This window comes from Zonotrichia albicollis, chromosome 6 (assembly GCF_047830755.1).
Source record: "Zonotrichia albicollis isolate bZonAlb1 chromosome 6, bZonAlb1.hap1, whole genome shotgun sequence".
In the NCBI taxonomy this organism is placed as follows: domain Eukaryota; kingdom Metazoa; phylum Chordata; class Aves; order Passeriformes; family Passerellidae; genus Zonotrichia; species Zonotrichia albicollis.
The window spans coordinates 50,158,232-50,174,572 of record NC_133824.1 but is presented as its reverse complement, the minus strand read 5'-3'; the positions used below and the strand labels follow the sequence as shown (position 1 = coordinate 50,174,572).

Here is a 16,341-nt window from a genome sequence, read left to right as displayed (position 1 = left end):
CAGAGATGCCCTTTTTTAACACAAACAGCACCAAGCAGAGCGTGCTCAGGTACAGGAGGCTCGGCCAGGCAGCTGGAGCTATTTACAGTAGGGCCCCATCACAAGTGGACAGAATGTCCCGGAGACGCGGATGAGGCCTCTGCAGGCTCCAGCACTTCCCTCCCTCCCCACCAGCTCGTGTCCCAGAGGTGCTGGAGGGAGCCCTGGCCTCCATTGTGCTGCTCCACAGGGATATTTTTCCTGGGTGGGGTGCTGAGTGTGGCCTTCCCAAGTGTGCAGGATTAGCTCTCGCCCTGTCCCCTGCCACCTCCGTGCCCCTCTGGGAAGGTGAAACCTTTAAAGTGAAAGGAAAACAAAAAAGAAAAAGGTTGGGAAAAGAACCATCTTGGCAGAGCCGTGGGCACCCCAATTGTTTAAAAAATTTGGTGTGCGGTAAAACCATCCTGGCTGGGACAAAACAGGGCTGAGGAAATGGGAGAAAGGTTTTCCCTTGGGATCAGCTACAAAGAGGAGTTGGCGTTCAGGCTGGGAGTGCACCTTTTTAAAGGACAGCACGGCAGATTCGTGCCAGTGACAGCAATAATAATAATAATAATAATAATAATAATAATAATAATAATATTGATAGCAAACAGCGAGGCACTGGTGCTGCTCCGCTCTGTTCCCCTCCCTGGCGCCCCCGTAAAATAATACAAAGTCTCCTTGCATTTCTCTCCCTGATGTCTGTGTGTGGCCTTAGCCCCATTCATCATTTGGCTCCCAGTGCAGAACTTGCTCCATTTTTAAAATTATGCATGATCCACTGAAGAGACAATTTGGGTTTCCCCCACTTCTGCCTTGCCCTTGAAGAAAGCGAGCCCTTGTCTCATTTGCATTAAAACCCTGCTCTCTATAAGCTAAGCAAAGGGGAAGGACTTGAAGCCTATGGGATGGCTTTAGGGCTCTGCCCCTTGCTTTTGGCTCTCTCTCTCTTTCTCATTCTCTCTCGTGCTTTGATCTCTGCTTAACAACAGTAACGTCACAGAGACTACACCAGGAGAGTTTTGTTGGAAGTTAGAAAGTTTTTCAGCCTCCAGAGGGCTGTAGCGGCAGTAGCAGGAGCAGCATCCAAGGGACTCCTGGAAGGGGAAGAGAGAGAGAGCGAGCGAGCGACTGACTCAGTCCTGCTGCAGAGAACTGACTCGAGGCGACGAAGGCAGACATGGAACATCAGCTGCTGTGCTGCGAGGTGGAGACCATCCGACGAGCCTACCTGGATGCCAGCCTCCTCAATGACAGGGTGCTGCAGACAATGCTCAAGGCGGAGGAGACCTGCTCGCCCTCCGTCTCCTACTTCAAGTGCGTGCAGAAAGAAATCTTGCCATATATGAGGAAAATAGTTGCCACTTGGATGCTGGAGGTTTGTATCTTTCGGCGACTTTTTTTTCTTTGCAACCTCCGGCCACCGAAACGAATTAAGCCGGGGGAGCCGCTGCCCCATCTCCCGGCCCCCCTGCCTTTCCCCCGGGATCGCTTTCCCGGCTCGGCACACGTTGCCTGCCCTCGGAGACGCCCGCGTGGAGCGAGGGGACGCGGCCCGAGGTGGCGGAGGCCGCCGGCTCCGCGTCCCCGCTGCGGCTGCCGGGTCCCGGCGGTGAGAGGCGGCGGATGAGCCCCCCCCATCCCTGCCCGGTGCCCGCGGGGCTCGGGGGGTGCCCGGCGCCTTTCCCGGCCGTCGGGGCTCGGCGGAGCCGGGGCAGAGCCGGCTCGGGGCTCCCCGGGCCCGGCGGGGAGCGGCTCCGGCCCGGCCGCCGAACCCCCGGCCGCGCTGCCGGCCCCTGCTGCCAGCCCGTGTTTTCTGGGGAATTTTTATTTTAAATTAATATCCTTGTACACGTATGCAAGCGGCTGCCCGTGCCAGTATTATGCGCCATCTTTGTTCTTTTATTTGCAAAGCAAAAAGTGTTTATTAATCGGGAGAAAAACGAAGAAAGTCCCGGGGAGCAAAGCCAAGGGTGTGTGTGTGTGTGTGTGGCGGGGGGAGCGGGGGAAGGGGCCGGGGGAGGAAGGTCGGGGGCCGGGGGACCCCGCTGGGGCTGCGGGCAGGGGGACCGGCCCGAGGGGCTCCGGCCTTTCTGGGGGGAGCTGCAGGGTGAAAGTTTCTTTGTTCAGTGTGAAGACAGGCTGGAGCTGCGGTCACCCCTCAAAGGCACGCTTGTGCTGCGGCAGCAAGCGGCAAGGTGGGAAAAAACAGTTGGAAAGGGCCCGGTCCCTGGCGAGACACGTCCGGGGGGGATCCCAGAGGGAGCCCCAGGAGCTGGGCTACATTTTCATGCCTTTTCGGAAGCCCTGGGTGCCCGCGATGTATTTTTAATTAATTTTTGAAACCGCAGCGCCCTGCCTTGCTGTGGGAACTGTCGCGCCCGGCTGTGCTGCAGGGCGAGAGAGGGAGGCGGTGGATTTCACTTCGGGGGATCCTCCTGGAGCCCCCCAGCAGCACCAGAGGCACGGGGCTCGGTAAAGGACCCCCGCCGCTTCATTTTCAGCCTTTTTTGAGTGGTCAAATAATTTTTTAAATATTTTTAAATATTTTTTGAAAAGATGACGTCTGGGGAAATGAGGCTGGACGCCACCTTTGTGTCTCGACCGGAGGGGAATCGGCAGCACAACGGCAAAATAGATGAAAAAATAAAAGCGAAATAAAGAAATCCGGGGCCGAGCCCGGCTCTGCACCCCGTTACCGACCGCGGGGGTTAGCATTTTCCTCCGCTTTCCGTCTTCTTCCCTTTTTAAAAATTTGTTCTTAGGGGCTGAAAAACTGGGCACAGACCTCTTCTTCGATTACCCTCCTCCCCTTTTGCCATGAATCGCCTGCGGGTTTCTAACGCAACATTTCCCCCCACTTTGTCACTCGTGACTTTCATTTTCTTTGATGCCGCTGCTTTTCCCATATTTATCCATTTTCCCCCAACTGCGTTTCTTCCTCGTCTCCTTCAACCTTGCCCTTCAAAGCCTGGGGGTGAGGGAGGAGGGAGGGCGAGAGCAGCGGGACAAGCCTGTCTTTCGCCTCAGTTAAATTATTCTTCAACGATCTCTCTCCTTCTTGCAGGTTTGCGAGGAGCAGAAGTGCGAAGAGGAAGTTTTCCCCTTGGCTATGAATTATTTGGACAGATTTTTGTCGTTCGAACCCCTCAAGAAAAGCCGATTGCAATTGCTCGGAGCTACCTGCATGTTTGTGGCTTCAAAAATGAAGGAAACTATTCCTCTGACCGCAGAAAAACTGTGCATTTATACAGATAACTCCATTAGACCCGACGAATTACTGGTAATTTCACGTTCAGTCGCTTCAGGAATAATAAAAAAAAAAAAATCGATGCAAAAAATTTAAGAAAAATATTAAAAAAAAAATGTAGGGGAAAATGACGGCAACGCCGCACGTTGGGAAGCGGCGGGCGGGAGCTGCGGATGCGGCGCGGGCCGGGATGGGGCCGGGATGGGATCGGGAGCGGGAGCGGCACCGGCGGCCGGCCCGGCGCTGGGCGGCCCGCGGGCTCCCCCTGGCGGCCGCGGCGGGCGCTGCCCCGGCGCGGGGGGACCCGGTGCCGCTCCCGGCCCGGCGCTGCCGCTGCCGAGCCCCGGCACCACCGTGTGCGAGCGGCTCTAACCACGCTCCCCCCACCCCACCCCCTGCTCCTTCCGCTTCTCTCCTTCCCCCTTCCCGTCCCTCTCTCTTCTCTTTGCAGCAAATGGAGCTGCTGCTGGTGAATAAGCTGAAATGGAATCTGGCCGCAATGACCCCCCACGATTTCATTGAACATTTCCTCACTAAAATGCCTCTGGCAGAGGACACCAAGCAGATCATCCGTAAACATGCTCAGACTTTTGTGGCTCTGTGCGCTACAGGTATGAGCCCTGCACGTTGCGCAAAGCGCGTTGCTCCCCGACACCATGCGCCCACCCCCTGACTTGTAAAGCTTCCCGTAGCTGTTGGTCTCAGAGCTGCGGGGAGGTAGTTTAAGCCCCGATTATTGCCCCTTGTTTGCAGAAGGTGGATTACTTTGCCAGAGGTAAGTTTTTTTATTTTCAGAAGATATTTCGCCTCTGAGTCGGAGTTTTGTGTGGATGTCAGGGAGGGGGACCCCCCCATCACTGTCTGTAGCTCACCACGGTGTGATTTCATGATTTCCTCACCTCCCCACACCGGGTTTATGTGGGCGCTGCAAAAGGCTCACTGCCCGTGCAGGGAATCCCTCCCTGTGTGGATTCATTCTCTAGGATGAGGCAGAGGGAGATTTTCCCTGTGAATGGCGCTGCGTGGGGGTTTTAAACCTTCCCTCTTCAAGCTGCCTCTTCCCCCCTCCCTTCCCTCCTCGGTGGCCGGTGGATTGGAGGAGGGCCACGCGGCACGGAGGCTTTTCCTGGCACAGGACCGAGCCGCTGCCATCTGCACCCTCGTGACCACGTGCTGTGCTGGAGCCATGAGCAGGGCCAGCCTCCAAAGACGCCCAGGAGCTGTGGTATCCACACTCCAAAACCTCGGCGGGATGGACACGCACGGCCGGTGGCACCCGCTGGTGCCATCTGGCTTGTTCTCCAGAGGTTGGATTTGGTGTGAAAAAAGTGGAAGGAAGATGGCAGGAGCTCAGAAGGAACCAAAAAAAACCCCCCACAAAGTTAAAAAAAAAAAAAAGTTTTATTTCACAGAACCAGCCCCACCATGAGGCCTTAAAGGTAGAACGACCAAGAGAAAGAGAAGTTTATAAACAGTGGCGTTGCTCTTCATCTTGGGCCTAAAATCAGCGTAAGGGGCAGCTCATAGGTGAGGTTGCCTGGAGTAATGCTTGGTGCTGGGAGCGCCACAACCTTCAAACCACCGGCAGGAACATTTTGGGAAAGTCCAGTGTGTCCCTCCATGCCAGGTTCTGCCAGATCCGAGGCTGCTGCGACTCTGGAGGCATGATTTGCTAAGTTTGGAGCTAAAAAGAACGGCCACCCGGGCTCCCCTTTGGATGTGGGGATGTTTAACCTAGGTTGTTGTGTTGGCAATGACAGGGATGAAAGCAAGAGTAGTTCAAAGGTTGGAGACTTGCTAAGAGTCCAGTACTTTGATCTACTGTCGGTGTTGTTATGTTTCTTTTAGGAAGCACATCCAGAGCCTTTATTTAACACTGCTGCACACCACAGCTGGAGAATGGATCAGTAAATGAGAACCATGTTCTGGGAGTTTTACTGAGCTTTTAAAAAAAACAGTGCTGAGCTCACCAGTTGGGGCCCTCTGCAGCTCCCTACTGGAGCTGGGAATATTGCCTGGGGAAGGAGCACTCAGGAAGGCTGCCACTAGGCTCTGTGTTTTTATTGTTATTTTTGGATGTCAGGGCTTTCTCTACCTTTTTGCTTTTCTCATGACTTCTTTGTTGGCTAGTGAAGATCACATGTGGCTTAAGCAGCATCTGGACTTTGCTTTGCGGTTGCTGGGTCGTGCTGCATTTCCCCTTGCCAAAACGAACCTAGATGGACTGCAAATGCCTTGTGCTGCCTGGATGCTGTGGGGCCTGATCCAAAGTCCACTGGGGACACTGACAGCTCGCTTAAGTGGCCCCAGGGGCAAGTGCAGTCTCTCCTCTGCCTGTGTCCTCTTCTGTAAAGGAGGTTCTCCTGTGAAGACACTGCAAAATAATGCTTGCTTAGAAAACAAACCCTTGGCCAGTTGGCTTACCAAGGTGAAGCCTGTGAAGTGTTTGTAGATGAGTGTGTATGTGTTTGCTCCAGAAAAAGAATGTTACACTGCAAGGTGAAGTTGAGGGGAATTCCTCCTAGGCTCCCCCTCCAGTTGTCTGGTTAGTAGAAGCAGAAGTGGATTTGTTTGATTTGGTTTGGTTTTGAAAAATCCATTTTCACCAAAGGATGCCTTTGTGCTGTGGTAGGTTTGGGAGAAAAAGCGAAAAAGAAAGAAAAAAAGAAAAGAGAAAAGAAAAAAAAAATTACCAGGGCTTGTTTGAAGTTAACACATAATTGAGCTTAATGAATGGGACTTTGGCATGGCAGAGCAAGGCAGGGAGAGCTCAAAAGGAAGCAGGCCTCTTTTGGCCCAAGTTAAGACCGGTGTTGAGGGAGAACTGCAGCTCTATACAAGCATAACAATGAATAGCAACAAATATTGGAGCTTCGGCATTTCATTATGTTCCTCTGGTTATCAAAACATACCAGGCTCATTATTATTATTATTATTATTATTATTATTATTGCTGTTGTTATTGTTATTGCTTTGGTCCTCTCCAAAGGAGAAAGAAAGATCTCCCTTTGAAATGAGCACGTTACAATTCTCCCATTCTCCAGCCTTTATAAAATTGGAAGTCTCAAGGTATGTGACCAGTTGGAACCTGTTGCATCTTGCAGCAAGTGATTTATGTTCACAGTTTTGATTTGCCTCAATGAAAAGATTTTCATTCATAGCCCCCAGCTCTCCAGACGGATGGAATTGCTGCTCCATTTAAAAAGGAAAAGGGGTGACTCGCCTTGTTAGGAATTTTTTTTAAAGCGCTGCAGCGCCTATATGCCTGCTTTGTCCTCCCTTCAGGGTGGCTGGCATTCTTCTCTCTCCTCCCCCTCCTCTCTCTCTCCCTCTCTCTCTTTTTAACAACGCTGAAGTTGTTTATTCTTTTTGGATGAAGTCTCAGATAGGCTACTGGGGATGTGTGCTTCAATTGATGGGGCCCCCTACCCCATTGTGGCTGTGTCAGGTCTAATTCATCTCACCGAAGCCCCCTTGTTCCTGAGTGCTCAATAGCGCAAGATGAGGCGATGGAGGCTGACAATGATGCCACACTCTTCACTTGGGGGCATCCAATTACAGGCGAGAGGGGCCCCCTGATTAATATGCTGAAATTAGTGGCCTCTGCCACAAATAATTCCTTGTTGAGTTGCAACAAAAAGGCAGTCCATGCTGCTTGTCTGGAGTGGTTATAGGGACAGACACAAACTGGTCATTTAAACTTCATTATCACTTTTCCACCTTGGAAAGAATGAGGGTGTGACTACGAATTCATGTTCTTGTTTACTGCTCCATTTAAAAGAAGAACACAAATATTAATCCCAAACGTGATCCTGTCAGGACAGGCTCATTAAAGTGACACATTTTGGTCATGTCCCGTTTGTGGAGCATCGTAAACAGTGTCGGGAAGGCACTGCCACTCTACCCCTCTGAGCAACCCCATCCTGGTGGGATCCCTGCTGGGAATCCCCCATTTCCAAAGTCCACCTGCAGTCTGTGTCACTATTTCAGTTCAGAACTGGCTTTGGAATGGCAGAGCTTTTTGGAGTTTTTTTGGGAATGACAGCAGCTTGCTAGAAGGTGAATGTGTTTACATCTGCCTGGAAACAGGCAGGTTAGGAAAAAGGGGCAAGCCAAATTTATTTTGATATGTTTATTTTAACATAAACGAGATGACTTTAGCTCAGGCTTGCCTTTTCGCTGGCAGTGCATCCCCAAAGCTTGGCCAGAATTTCCTGTATCTGTTCAGTTTTGGAGGTTTGCAGGATGCTGGGCCAAATGCCCCTTTGAAGGTGGGTATTGGTCAAGGCCACAGTGGAGTGTCAGAGGTGTCTGAATAAACAGATTCAGAGCCAGGACTTCCATGGAGTCCTGAAGGCTTTAGTTCCACTGGTAAAACATTTACACAAAAGTTATTTTATCATAATAAAGGAGATGCATGATTTAATACTTAAACAGTTCCACTGAGCCCTCTAAGCTGTCCATTCCTTTGATTTCATTCAGGGCTTTGACAGATGGTTTATATTTTTCCAACCCAGAGGAAGTTGTGTTCTGATAAAAGCTGAAGGAATGTATCTCAGGTTCTGGTGTACATTGCAGTGTTTCCCTTTCTCCCTCACAAAACTGGACCTTGACTTGTGCCACTTGCTTCCTTTGTTCCTGATTCTCCACCAAGGTGTTCGCTGCCATAGATCAAATGCATTCCTGCTCAGCAGAAAAGAGTCTTATCATTAAAATGTAGACTATTATTATTATTAAAAAAAAAACCCTAGAAAAACCCAAACCAAATCAAACAAACCCAAAGGCAAAACCTGCTAAATGGCAGAGATAGCCCCTTAAGGGATCCTGGGAGTGGCTTTGTCGAGAGACCTACAGCAATGCAGTCTGGAAGGGGGCCCAGCCTCTTGTCAGCATGGTGTCACATCAGAATGTAACTGATTGTCCGCCAATTCTTGGGACCCCCGTCACTTAGTTATGCCACATTTACATTAAATCCCTGTTGCCAGGATGGATGGCAGCCACTGACAAGAGACTAGGTTGAGACAAAGCATTTTTAAGATGAAACCTTAATTTAAATATGGATTATCTGCCTCCTGACAGGGTTAAGCAGTCTTTCTTTTTTCTTTCTTTTTGTTGATGTTGTTGTTCATTAAAGCAATATTCCTTTGCGTGTTAGAGCAAAAGTTTCTGCATTAAAGGGGCCCAGGACTCGTTGTTGGAGTGCACCTTGGGTCTGACCATGCAAAACACTGCAGGATGTGAACAGGTTTTCTCAGATGTGCAGTGCCATTGACCCCCCATGGCATTATTCACAGGAGCAAAGCATTTCAACCTGGACAAATGGGGGCCCTGCTTATGATAAAAGTGCCTCTGAGTGATGAATGGCCTCCCAGGCCCAGTGCTAGGAAGGGCCACTCTCTGCAGAGCAGTTGCTCATGTGGATAAGTGTTTGCAGGTTTGGACCTGTAAGAGTTTTACAGCAGGAGGCACCTTTCTGCTCACCATTCTCACTGCCTTTTTGGATGCAATAGTTGGCAGCTGAAAGCCATGCTGGTACAAAGAGTGTATGTGTATGGACAGGCTTCTCCTAAAGCAATCATTTCAGTCTTTTTTTTTTCTCTCTCTTTTTTTTTTTCCTTTTTTTTTTTTTTTTGTTTCTCTCCTTTCTTCATACAGATATTAAATTTATTTCAAACCCACCCTCCATGATCGCAGCTGGCAGCGTGGTAGCAGCTGTGCAAGGCCTGCATCTGGGGAACACTAACACTTTCCTCTCCTATCAATGCCTCACACATTTCCTATCACAAGTTATCAAATGTGACCCGGTAAGTGACTCTTCCTCTCGTTTGATCTCCTGCATTAAGGGTTTTTTAAGAATGAATGCCTGCTTGCTGCATGGGAGCTAATCTGACAGTAAATCTTGGGAGAGGTCAAGCCTCAGAGTGGGGGTTCTCAATGTGTTCTCTTGCTTGTTTGGCTGTTGTGATGCCCACTGTGATAATCTGTGATGCCCAGTTGGGAATGGCACATCCAGCTCTGGTGTTTGGGACAGGAGGAAGCCCTGCCCCAATTTAGGATGTGTTTGGCTGGGAGTAATTAAACCAGGAGCCCCTGTAAAACAAAACTTGGGGAATAAGACCAGGAAACAGTTTGCTGAGACCTCGTGGTAACTCTGACCTTATCTTTGACCATTCTTGAGGCCTTTTATTGTGCCAAGTGGTGTGAAAAAGCTCTTCTTAAAAGAGTTCTAATGATCTAATTTGGTTTATTACGTGCTGGACCTTCACAGTAGCTGGTATTGAATTCCTTTTTGGAATGAGTGCTTGTCCCACGACTTTCTGACAAGGTAGATGGTCCTCACAGGACCCTTCATTTTGCCCTGCAGCTTCCAGGAGATGCACATCAGTAACTAGTGAGCAATAAACCTTTCATGAGTGAATGGGCCAGGAAGGGAGCCTACAAGGAAGACCTAAAGTCAATGATCCATGTCATAATGGTGTGTGAAGTTGGGGCAGAGTTGAGCTTTGTTTTGTAACAATGTGGAAGACCAATAAATGGATGCTTTAAAAAGGTTCTTGTGAGGTCTCCAAGAGCTGGACAATGAGTCAAATAAAGACAACTCTGTGGTTAGGAGCAGAATCTTGGAGATGCTGTTAAATTATTTTACATGTTAATAATTTAAATGCATAGAAAAATGTCCCAGTCCAGCCACTGCAAAACTGGGTTTGTGTAATTGGGCTTTGTTGATGGGATTGAGCAATTTCATTGCAATTAATTATTCTCAAATGAATATTTTACTTTTGATAGACTGTGTGAAACAATTGTTGTAAATGCAGTATCTCAGCTTGTTATTTTATGTTATCACCTGAACGGTGCCTCAGTATTGAGCATGTTCTTTTTGCCACTTACCTCACTGCAGCTGAAGTAATACAGTGTGGAAGTGTTAAATGCCCTGAGCACCTGAAATGCTGAATTCTCTAAGAAATGCTGAACTAATGGGCTGCTCAGTTTGGTATGCACGTGTGGTGCTTTTAGTCAGTTTGTGAACAATGCAGATAATTCCAGTGTGTGGTTGGCCTCTGTCCAGGGTGAGATGTTTGAAGCAGGTACTGAGGGAAAATGCTTGCTATCTGTCCAGGCAGCATCTTGATTCAAGCAAGATGATTTAACCATTCCTGATACTGGGCACTGAAGTGGATTCTCTCACATCATGCAGAACAACTGCCTGTCCTTATGTGACTTGACTTAGTTGATGACAGAGCTCTTGAAAAATAAAACAAAGTTGCTTTAGCAAGAAAAGAGGATTTTTAAAAATGATTTCATTTTAATTGTCCTGAGTCATTGCAAGGCCACAATCTGACCTGGACTTGGTTAACAGCTTGAAAAGGGAGTACCTCCCCTCCAGCTTCCAGTGTTAAATTATTCAAGTGTTAGGTAAAAATAAGGATTTTTGTATGGATTGCTACAGAAAATAAGCATCACAAAGTTCTGTGTATGCACAGGTATATTGTTGTGTTTGGAATGGAATAAGGGAACAACAACTTCCACTGCAGCTGTTCTGGGAGAGGAATCTGCTTGGTTTCGTACAGAGCATGATTCCCCTGCAGGGAGACTTTCCCAAAATACCTGTCTGTGTGACCCATGGTATCAAATGCCATTTCTGCTATCCCATTTCTCTAGGATTTGTATGGAACCTGTGATGGTTCCCCTTGTCAGGGAACAGGTTTTATGTTGGATAGTCTTGGAATGTTAAGAGTAGTGCTGGTGTTCCCCCTGATGATCTGTTAGCTGGAGCACAGGTCTGTTGGATTTCAGGTTACATAATTACACTTTTTTACCTTCAGTCTCAAAGACAGCTGAATCTAAAATAAAATGAATAAATGAATATCACCTGATTGGAATTCCTTTATGGTTCATGTTTATGTGTTGGTAGGAGTCCAATTTCCCATTTTGCCTTTGATCAGGGGTAATTAGAAGTCAGATAATCACAATTAGAAGTCTTGGGCTGTCTTCCATCATTCTATTCTTGACCCCATCATCCAAACAGATGGAATTTTACCTGACATTCATTTCCAGGCCAGAAATTTGCTGAACTAGATTAGATTGGGTCTCCATGCTGTCTGTTCGTGCACTGGAATTCGCCTCCTGCCTGCCCCTTCTCAGAGGCACCTTCAAACATGTGCTTGTTATCCACAATGGGTCAGGCAGGAACAAAGGATTTCCAGGCAGTTCCTTTTTTGTGTTGTTTGTTTCCTTTCCTGTGTGACCCTGGAGCCTGATCATGTCCACTGTGTCTTAAAGGTATTTGACCACATCAGTTAAGCTAGCAAGTTTTTTTTTCTTTTTTCTTTTTTCTTTTTTCTTTTTTCTTTTTTCTTTTTTCTTTTTTCTTTTTTCTTTTTTCTTTTTTTTTTTCTTTTTTCTTTTTTCTTTTTTCTTTTTTCTTTCTTTTTTTTTTTTTTTTTTTACTGAGGAGCTTAATTAATCCAGGAAGGGTTTATGACCTTGAACAAACTGTGGGCATTGAAAATTTGGGTAGTGAAGCAGAAAAGTTGTTGGGAGAAGTTATCAGAGTAATGCACAAGTTTTGTATTTGCTTTTCAGTGTTGGGAAGTACTGAGAATGAAAACAGCTTTGGTGAGGTCGTTCACAGTGAATTTTATGTTTTGCAGTTGTTTTTTGCTAGCTGTAATGCATTCCTACAGGTAAACTATTTATCTAATAGCCATGTGAATAAGACATGGACAAAATGCCTTAAAGAGTAAAAAAAAAGCTTTCATTCAACTGTAGCTTATGACAGTCTGTTCATAATATATTTTAAAGATTGTTTTTAAAAAAAACAGTTACAGCGTGCTGCACTCTGAGAATTTTAAATGAAAAAAAATTCTCTGGACAAAAAGTACCTTTAAATTACATAGTCCTATGTAATTATTCATAACTGGACTCCAGAGGGAGAAGAATAGGTATTTATAGAAATTCTTTTGAATGGTTTTAGTTTTCAGAGCTCAAACACGATATATGCAAATGGTCAGGACTAAAAAAATCCCCACAAAGTTCCCTTCAAAACTCACCATGAAATGTACTCCCACCTGAAAAAAAACCCTAAAACAAAACCCAAGACGATTCATTCTGCTCTGAAAAATTAAAATGCTTTCAGTTTGGGCCACTGAACGTGCTAAAAGAGAATTATCCCCAGAGGTGGCTTTGTAAAGCCAGGATCACCTAAAGCTGGTGTGGACTCTTTACTGTGCCTGTGGTCCAAGGGGAAGCCTTAGAGTCAGGATTGATCCATCATATCTGGAGGAGGGCTGGGTGCAGGGACTTCATAGAGACCTTATTGTGGAGGCCAGAGGTATGCAGGAGCCAAAGGCATGATGATGACTTTAGGATATGAGGCGTTTCTTTTTGTCATTTAAAACGCTCTGTGTCTCTGTCAAGAGGAAATATTACACTAGGCTTTAAACCAGGAAAGGTCATAGGTTATGTGTTTTCAGTGAGCTGTAACTGATGGTCTGATCTGCTTAGAGGTAGGATTAACCTCCCTCTCTCTCAGAAAGGACTTGCAGAGAATTGTTTGCTTGGGTTTCTAATCTTATTTTACCCCAAATGCCATGTGCCCTTATTGGTGGCAGAGGAGATTCTTGTGGTAGTGAAATCAGTGAAAAGCTGGTAGATCACACAAGAAGCCTCTGAATGAAGGCAGAATTGAAACTGGGAAATAAAGAAAACAGCAGGCAGGTCACCCTCTCAGGAAAACAACATTCATTCTCAGTCATGCACATCCTAACACTTTTGACGGCAATTTATCATGGAAGACTGGGTTCACCGCAAGGGCTAACACATGTCATAGGTTAAATCAGAAAAGGCAATGCTGAAAGGAAACTTCAAAGTCCTTCATGCACAGAGTTAAAGATGTTGGGGGGAAAAGCTTACCGTGTTTGTTATAAAGATAAGGGTAAACAGCACACTGGATGAGTTTTGGCAAAATGCTGAGGGATTGTTTGGGCTGTTTAGGGCACCATTTCTGTGCCACTGCAGTGGGTGTACAGGGCTCCACAGCCTGCAGGAAGCTGTGCAGGTTGAGCTAAAAGGCCTTCTCCAATTCTGCTGGCTGGGAATCTGATATCTCTCCTCGTGGTGTGGCATAATGCCTGGGGGAAGTTGCCTTTCCCCACCACAGACAGGATCTTCCTTAGTTCCTTACAGTTTTTTAATTCCCAGCGAGGTCTGTGCAGCCTCCTGAACCCTCAGGAGGAGTGTGTGCACATCCAGCTTGGAGAAGGCGCTTTGGAAGTGAGGGGGAAATGTCTCACAAGTGGAAATAGGAGGAAAATACTTCACCCTGGCTGAGATTTCTAGGTGGATGTGGTAGCTTGGATGGGCTTGGTAGTGCATGGTTAGGGAGGCGCTTTGTGGTGCTCCTGAGAGACCTCTCCCTTTTGGGGTCTGGCAGTCCAGTCCATCTCTGGAGAAGCTTTCAGGGTTAGGAGTTTATCAGCTGCCCACAGCTGGACATTGCAGCAGCTGGCAGGCAATCTCAACATGTAAATGGCATTTCTGTCATTGGAATTTAGCCTTGGGAGGAAAGTCAGTGTTGGTGAGCATCGCTTTTAGCAAACTCCACTGCTGAAGGGTTCCTGGGGTAAGAGCAGAAATCACAGTTGTGAGCAGTGGGCTTGTAGAGAGCTGTAAACAGCACAGGCAGAGAAGCAGCAGTGCAAGGTACAATCTGCAAAAAAACAGGCTTGCTCAGCCAGTCCTTTCACTGTCGGGTGCTTCTGCTCTTCCCACCCTCCTTTGCAGCCTGCTGCTCTCCCAGATAACCTGGTGACATTTCTCTTGCTTTGTCAAGAAACCAGTATTTTACCCTGTGATCTTTCTAAAGGACTCTTGGGTCTCTCTCTCTCTTTTTTTCCCTTTCCATTGCACCCTCCTGCAGGATTGTTTACGAGCCTGCCAAGAACAGATTGAGTCCCTCCTGGAGTCCAGTCTACGCCAGGCACAGCAGCACAGCGTATCCTCAGAAACAAAGACTGTAGAGGACGAAGCAGACCTCTCCTGCACACCTACTGATGTGCGAGACGTGAACATTTAAAGAGGACTTCCTAAATGGATTTGCTTGGCGAGAAAAGCAGACAAAGAAAGGGCATCTGAGATGGAATCGGCGTCAGGATATCCCCCCCAGAAACCCTTTTCTCCAGGACATTTTTATACCAGAAGGGAAAACCAGTCTTGTTATATTTTTTTCCTCGCTCTGTCTCCCTTCCATCTGTGACTTCAAACAAACAAATAAACAAAAAATACCCCAAAAACTGTCTTAAAAAAAGAAAAAATAGTATTTGCATTACCCCCAGGGGTTTGTGCTACAAAAATAGAGGATTTTATACAATAATAATCAACTAGTTTTTATATTGAAGTGTTCTTGTCTGTATGTTGTAAAAATAGGCATTAACACACAAAATGTCTCCAGGGGAGGTATTAGATTTGATTTCTTACATATAAAACAAACCAACCAACCATTTTTAAAGTAGAAGAGGGTGTTTTTTTTTTTTTAGATAGTAAATGAAATATTCTTTTTCTTTAAAAAGCATAGCTTTAACGCAGTTCTAGGCTTTTCTGTATCTTGCTTGCTTATGCATTTAGTCACTTTATAATTCATCTGTAAATGTCTATTTTATTTTCTTAGGGTTTTTTTTATCCTCTTCACCTTATAAATGGTTAACGTAACCCATAAGTTAGTGTATATTAGTATGCAGCATTATTATATGTTAATCTTTTTTTTTTTTGTGCCTGTGGATTGCCTGTGCATTGAGGCATTTGTAGGGTTCCAGCTTAGCGTGGTTGGGAAAGGCCAATGTACTACTCATACAGGACCCTATTATAAAGAGAAACCGAAATAGTGACATAATATATTATATTTTTGTAATCTTCCTATTTTTGTAGTTACCTGTGTAAAAATGCTGTTCTGACCCCACAGATATTCAGCCTAATTATGGTCAGGTTCAATCCACAGTTCAGTCTTTTTTTTTTTTTTTTTTTTTGGTTCGTTTGTAATATTCTAAAACCATTCCATTCAAAGCACTTTCAGTCCATTAGATATAGGAAATACATTCTTTTATTGTGTGGGAATTTTTTTTGTTTGTTTGTTATTTTTAATGGAATGGTTTGGAAATATATAAAGTGCTTGTTGGCAAACTTGGAATTGCAAAGCAAGTGCATTTAACTATGGTGTTAGAGGAGAGGTGTTTCTTTTTTTCCGAAGGTTGTGTTCCAGTGAGAGAAAATTGCATTCACAAATTGCCAGGATATCTTCCTTTCCTTTTCTATAGAAAAGTTTGGAGTTTAGAATCCTTTGGTGCCAACTCATCTTTATAAATTAGGGGCCTTAAAGGTTCACATATAGGACACATAGTTTTAAGGATTATCACTAGATGTTTTTACAACTGAAGGTTTTTAAACACTAAAATATATAATTTATAGTTAAGGCTAAAAAGAATATTTATTGCAGAGGATGTTCGTAAGGCCAGTATGATTTGTAAATTAATGCAATTGCCCCTTTTGAAAAAGAAAATCTTTCTACCCTTGATGTTGCAGTTTTAACCCAGCTTATTAAAGCAAAAAAAAAGGACACGCTTCAAAGAACAAACCCAAAACCAGGCAGTCTATTTGGCCCCTTCCTATACATTTTCAAAAGCAGTCTAACCATGAAAAACGCCATAGTTAATAGATATGAAAATTGGAGTACTTGAAAGAAGTTTTTATTCCAGAATATGCCCCATTTTTGGTTGGTTTTTTTTTTTTTTTAATTTAGCTACAAATAGAAAATTTGCACATCTTGGCTATGTATCTTTTTATTATTATTTTAGAAAGTAGCTGAAGGGACGTGGACATAGCTGTTGAAGTTGATGCTCGAGGAGAATGTGATGGTGAGATGTATGTGAGAAAACTGCCGCTAAGGTGTTGATTGTAGAAAAAAACAACAACAACAACAACAACAAAAAAGAACAAAAAAAGGAAAAAAGATAAAAAATTCATAAGATAAAAAAAAAGAGAAAAAGACAAAAGAAAAGGAGTGGATGCTCCGTTTTTAT

General features: G+C 45.7%; 1 protein-coding gene across 2 annotated transcripts; it reads left to right on the top strand.

Moving 5' to 3' along the window:
- The first annotated feature begins 976 nt into the window (after positions 1–976).
- On the top strand, positions 977–15,952 carry CCND1 (cyclin D1). Of its 2 annotated transcripts, none has more exons than XM_005491659.3 (5): positions 977–1,399; positions 3,089–3,304; positions 3,723–3,882; positions 8,927–9,075; positions 14,190–15,952. In XM_005491659.3, exons 1-5 carry the CDS (start codon positions 1,202–1,204, stop codon positions 14,343–14,345), a joined length of 879 nt encoding a protein of 292 aa, XP_005491716.1. In that variant the 5' UTR covers positions 977–1,201; the 3' UTR covers positions 14,346–15,952. The 2 variants fall into 2 exon arrangements, with proteins under 2 accessions (XP_005491716.1, XP_026652028.1); XM_026796227.2 differs by lacking the exon at positions 977–1,399 and adding an exon at positions 2,571–2,998.
- Positions 15,953–16,341: the final 389 nt, after the last annotated feature.

Excerpts from the sequence above, each read along its gene's own strand:
- CCND1 (XM_005491659.3), top strand. The coding sequence starts at position 1,202 with ATGGAACATCAGCTGCTGTGCTGCGAGGTGGAGACCATCCGACGAGCC. Across the intron at positions 3,305-3,722 it reads TTAGACCCGACGAATTACTG|CAAATGGAGCTGCTGCTGGT; the intron begins GTAATTTCACGT and ends TTCTCTTTGCAG. Across the intron at positions 9,076-14,189 it reads AAGTTATCAAATGTGACCCG|GATTGTTTACGAGCCTGCCA; the intron begins GTAAGTGACTCT and ends ACCCTCCTGCAG.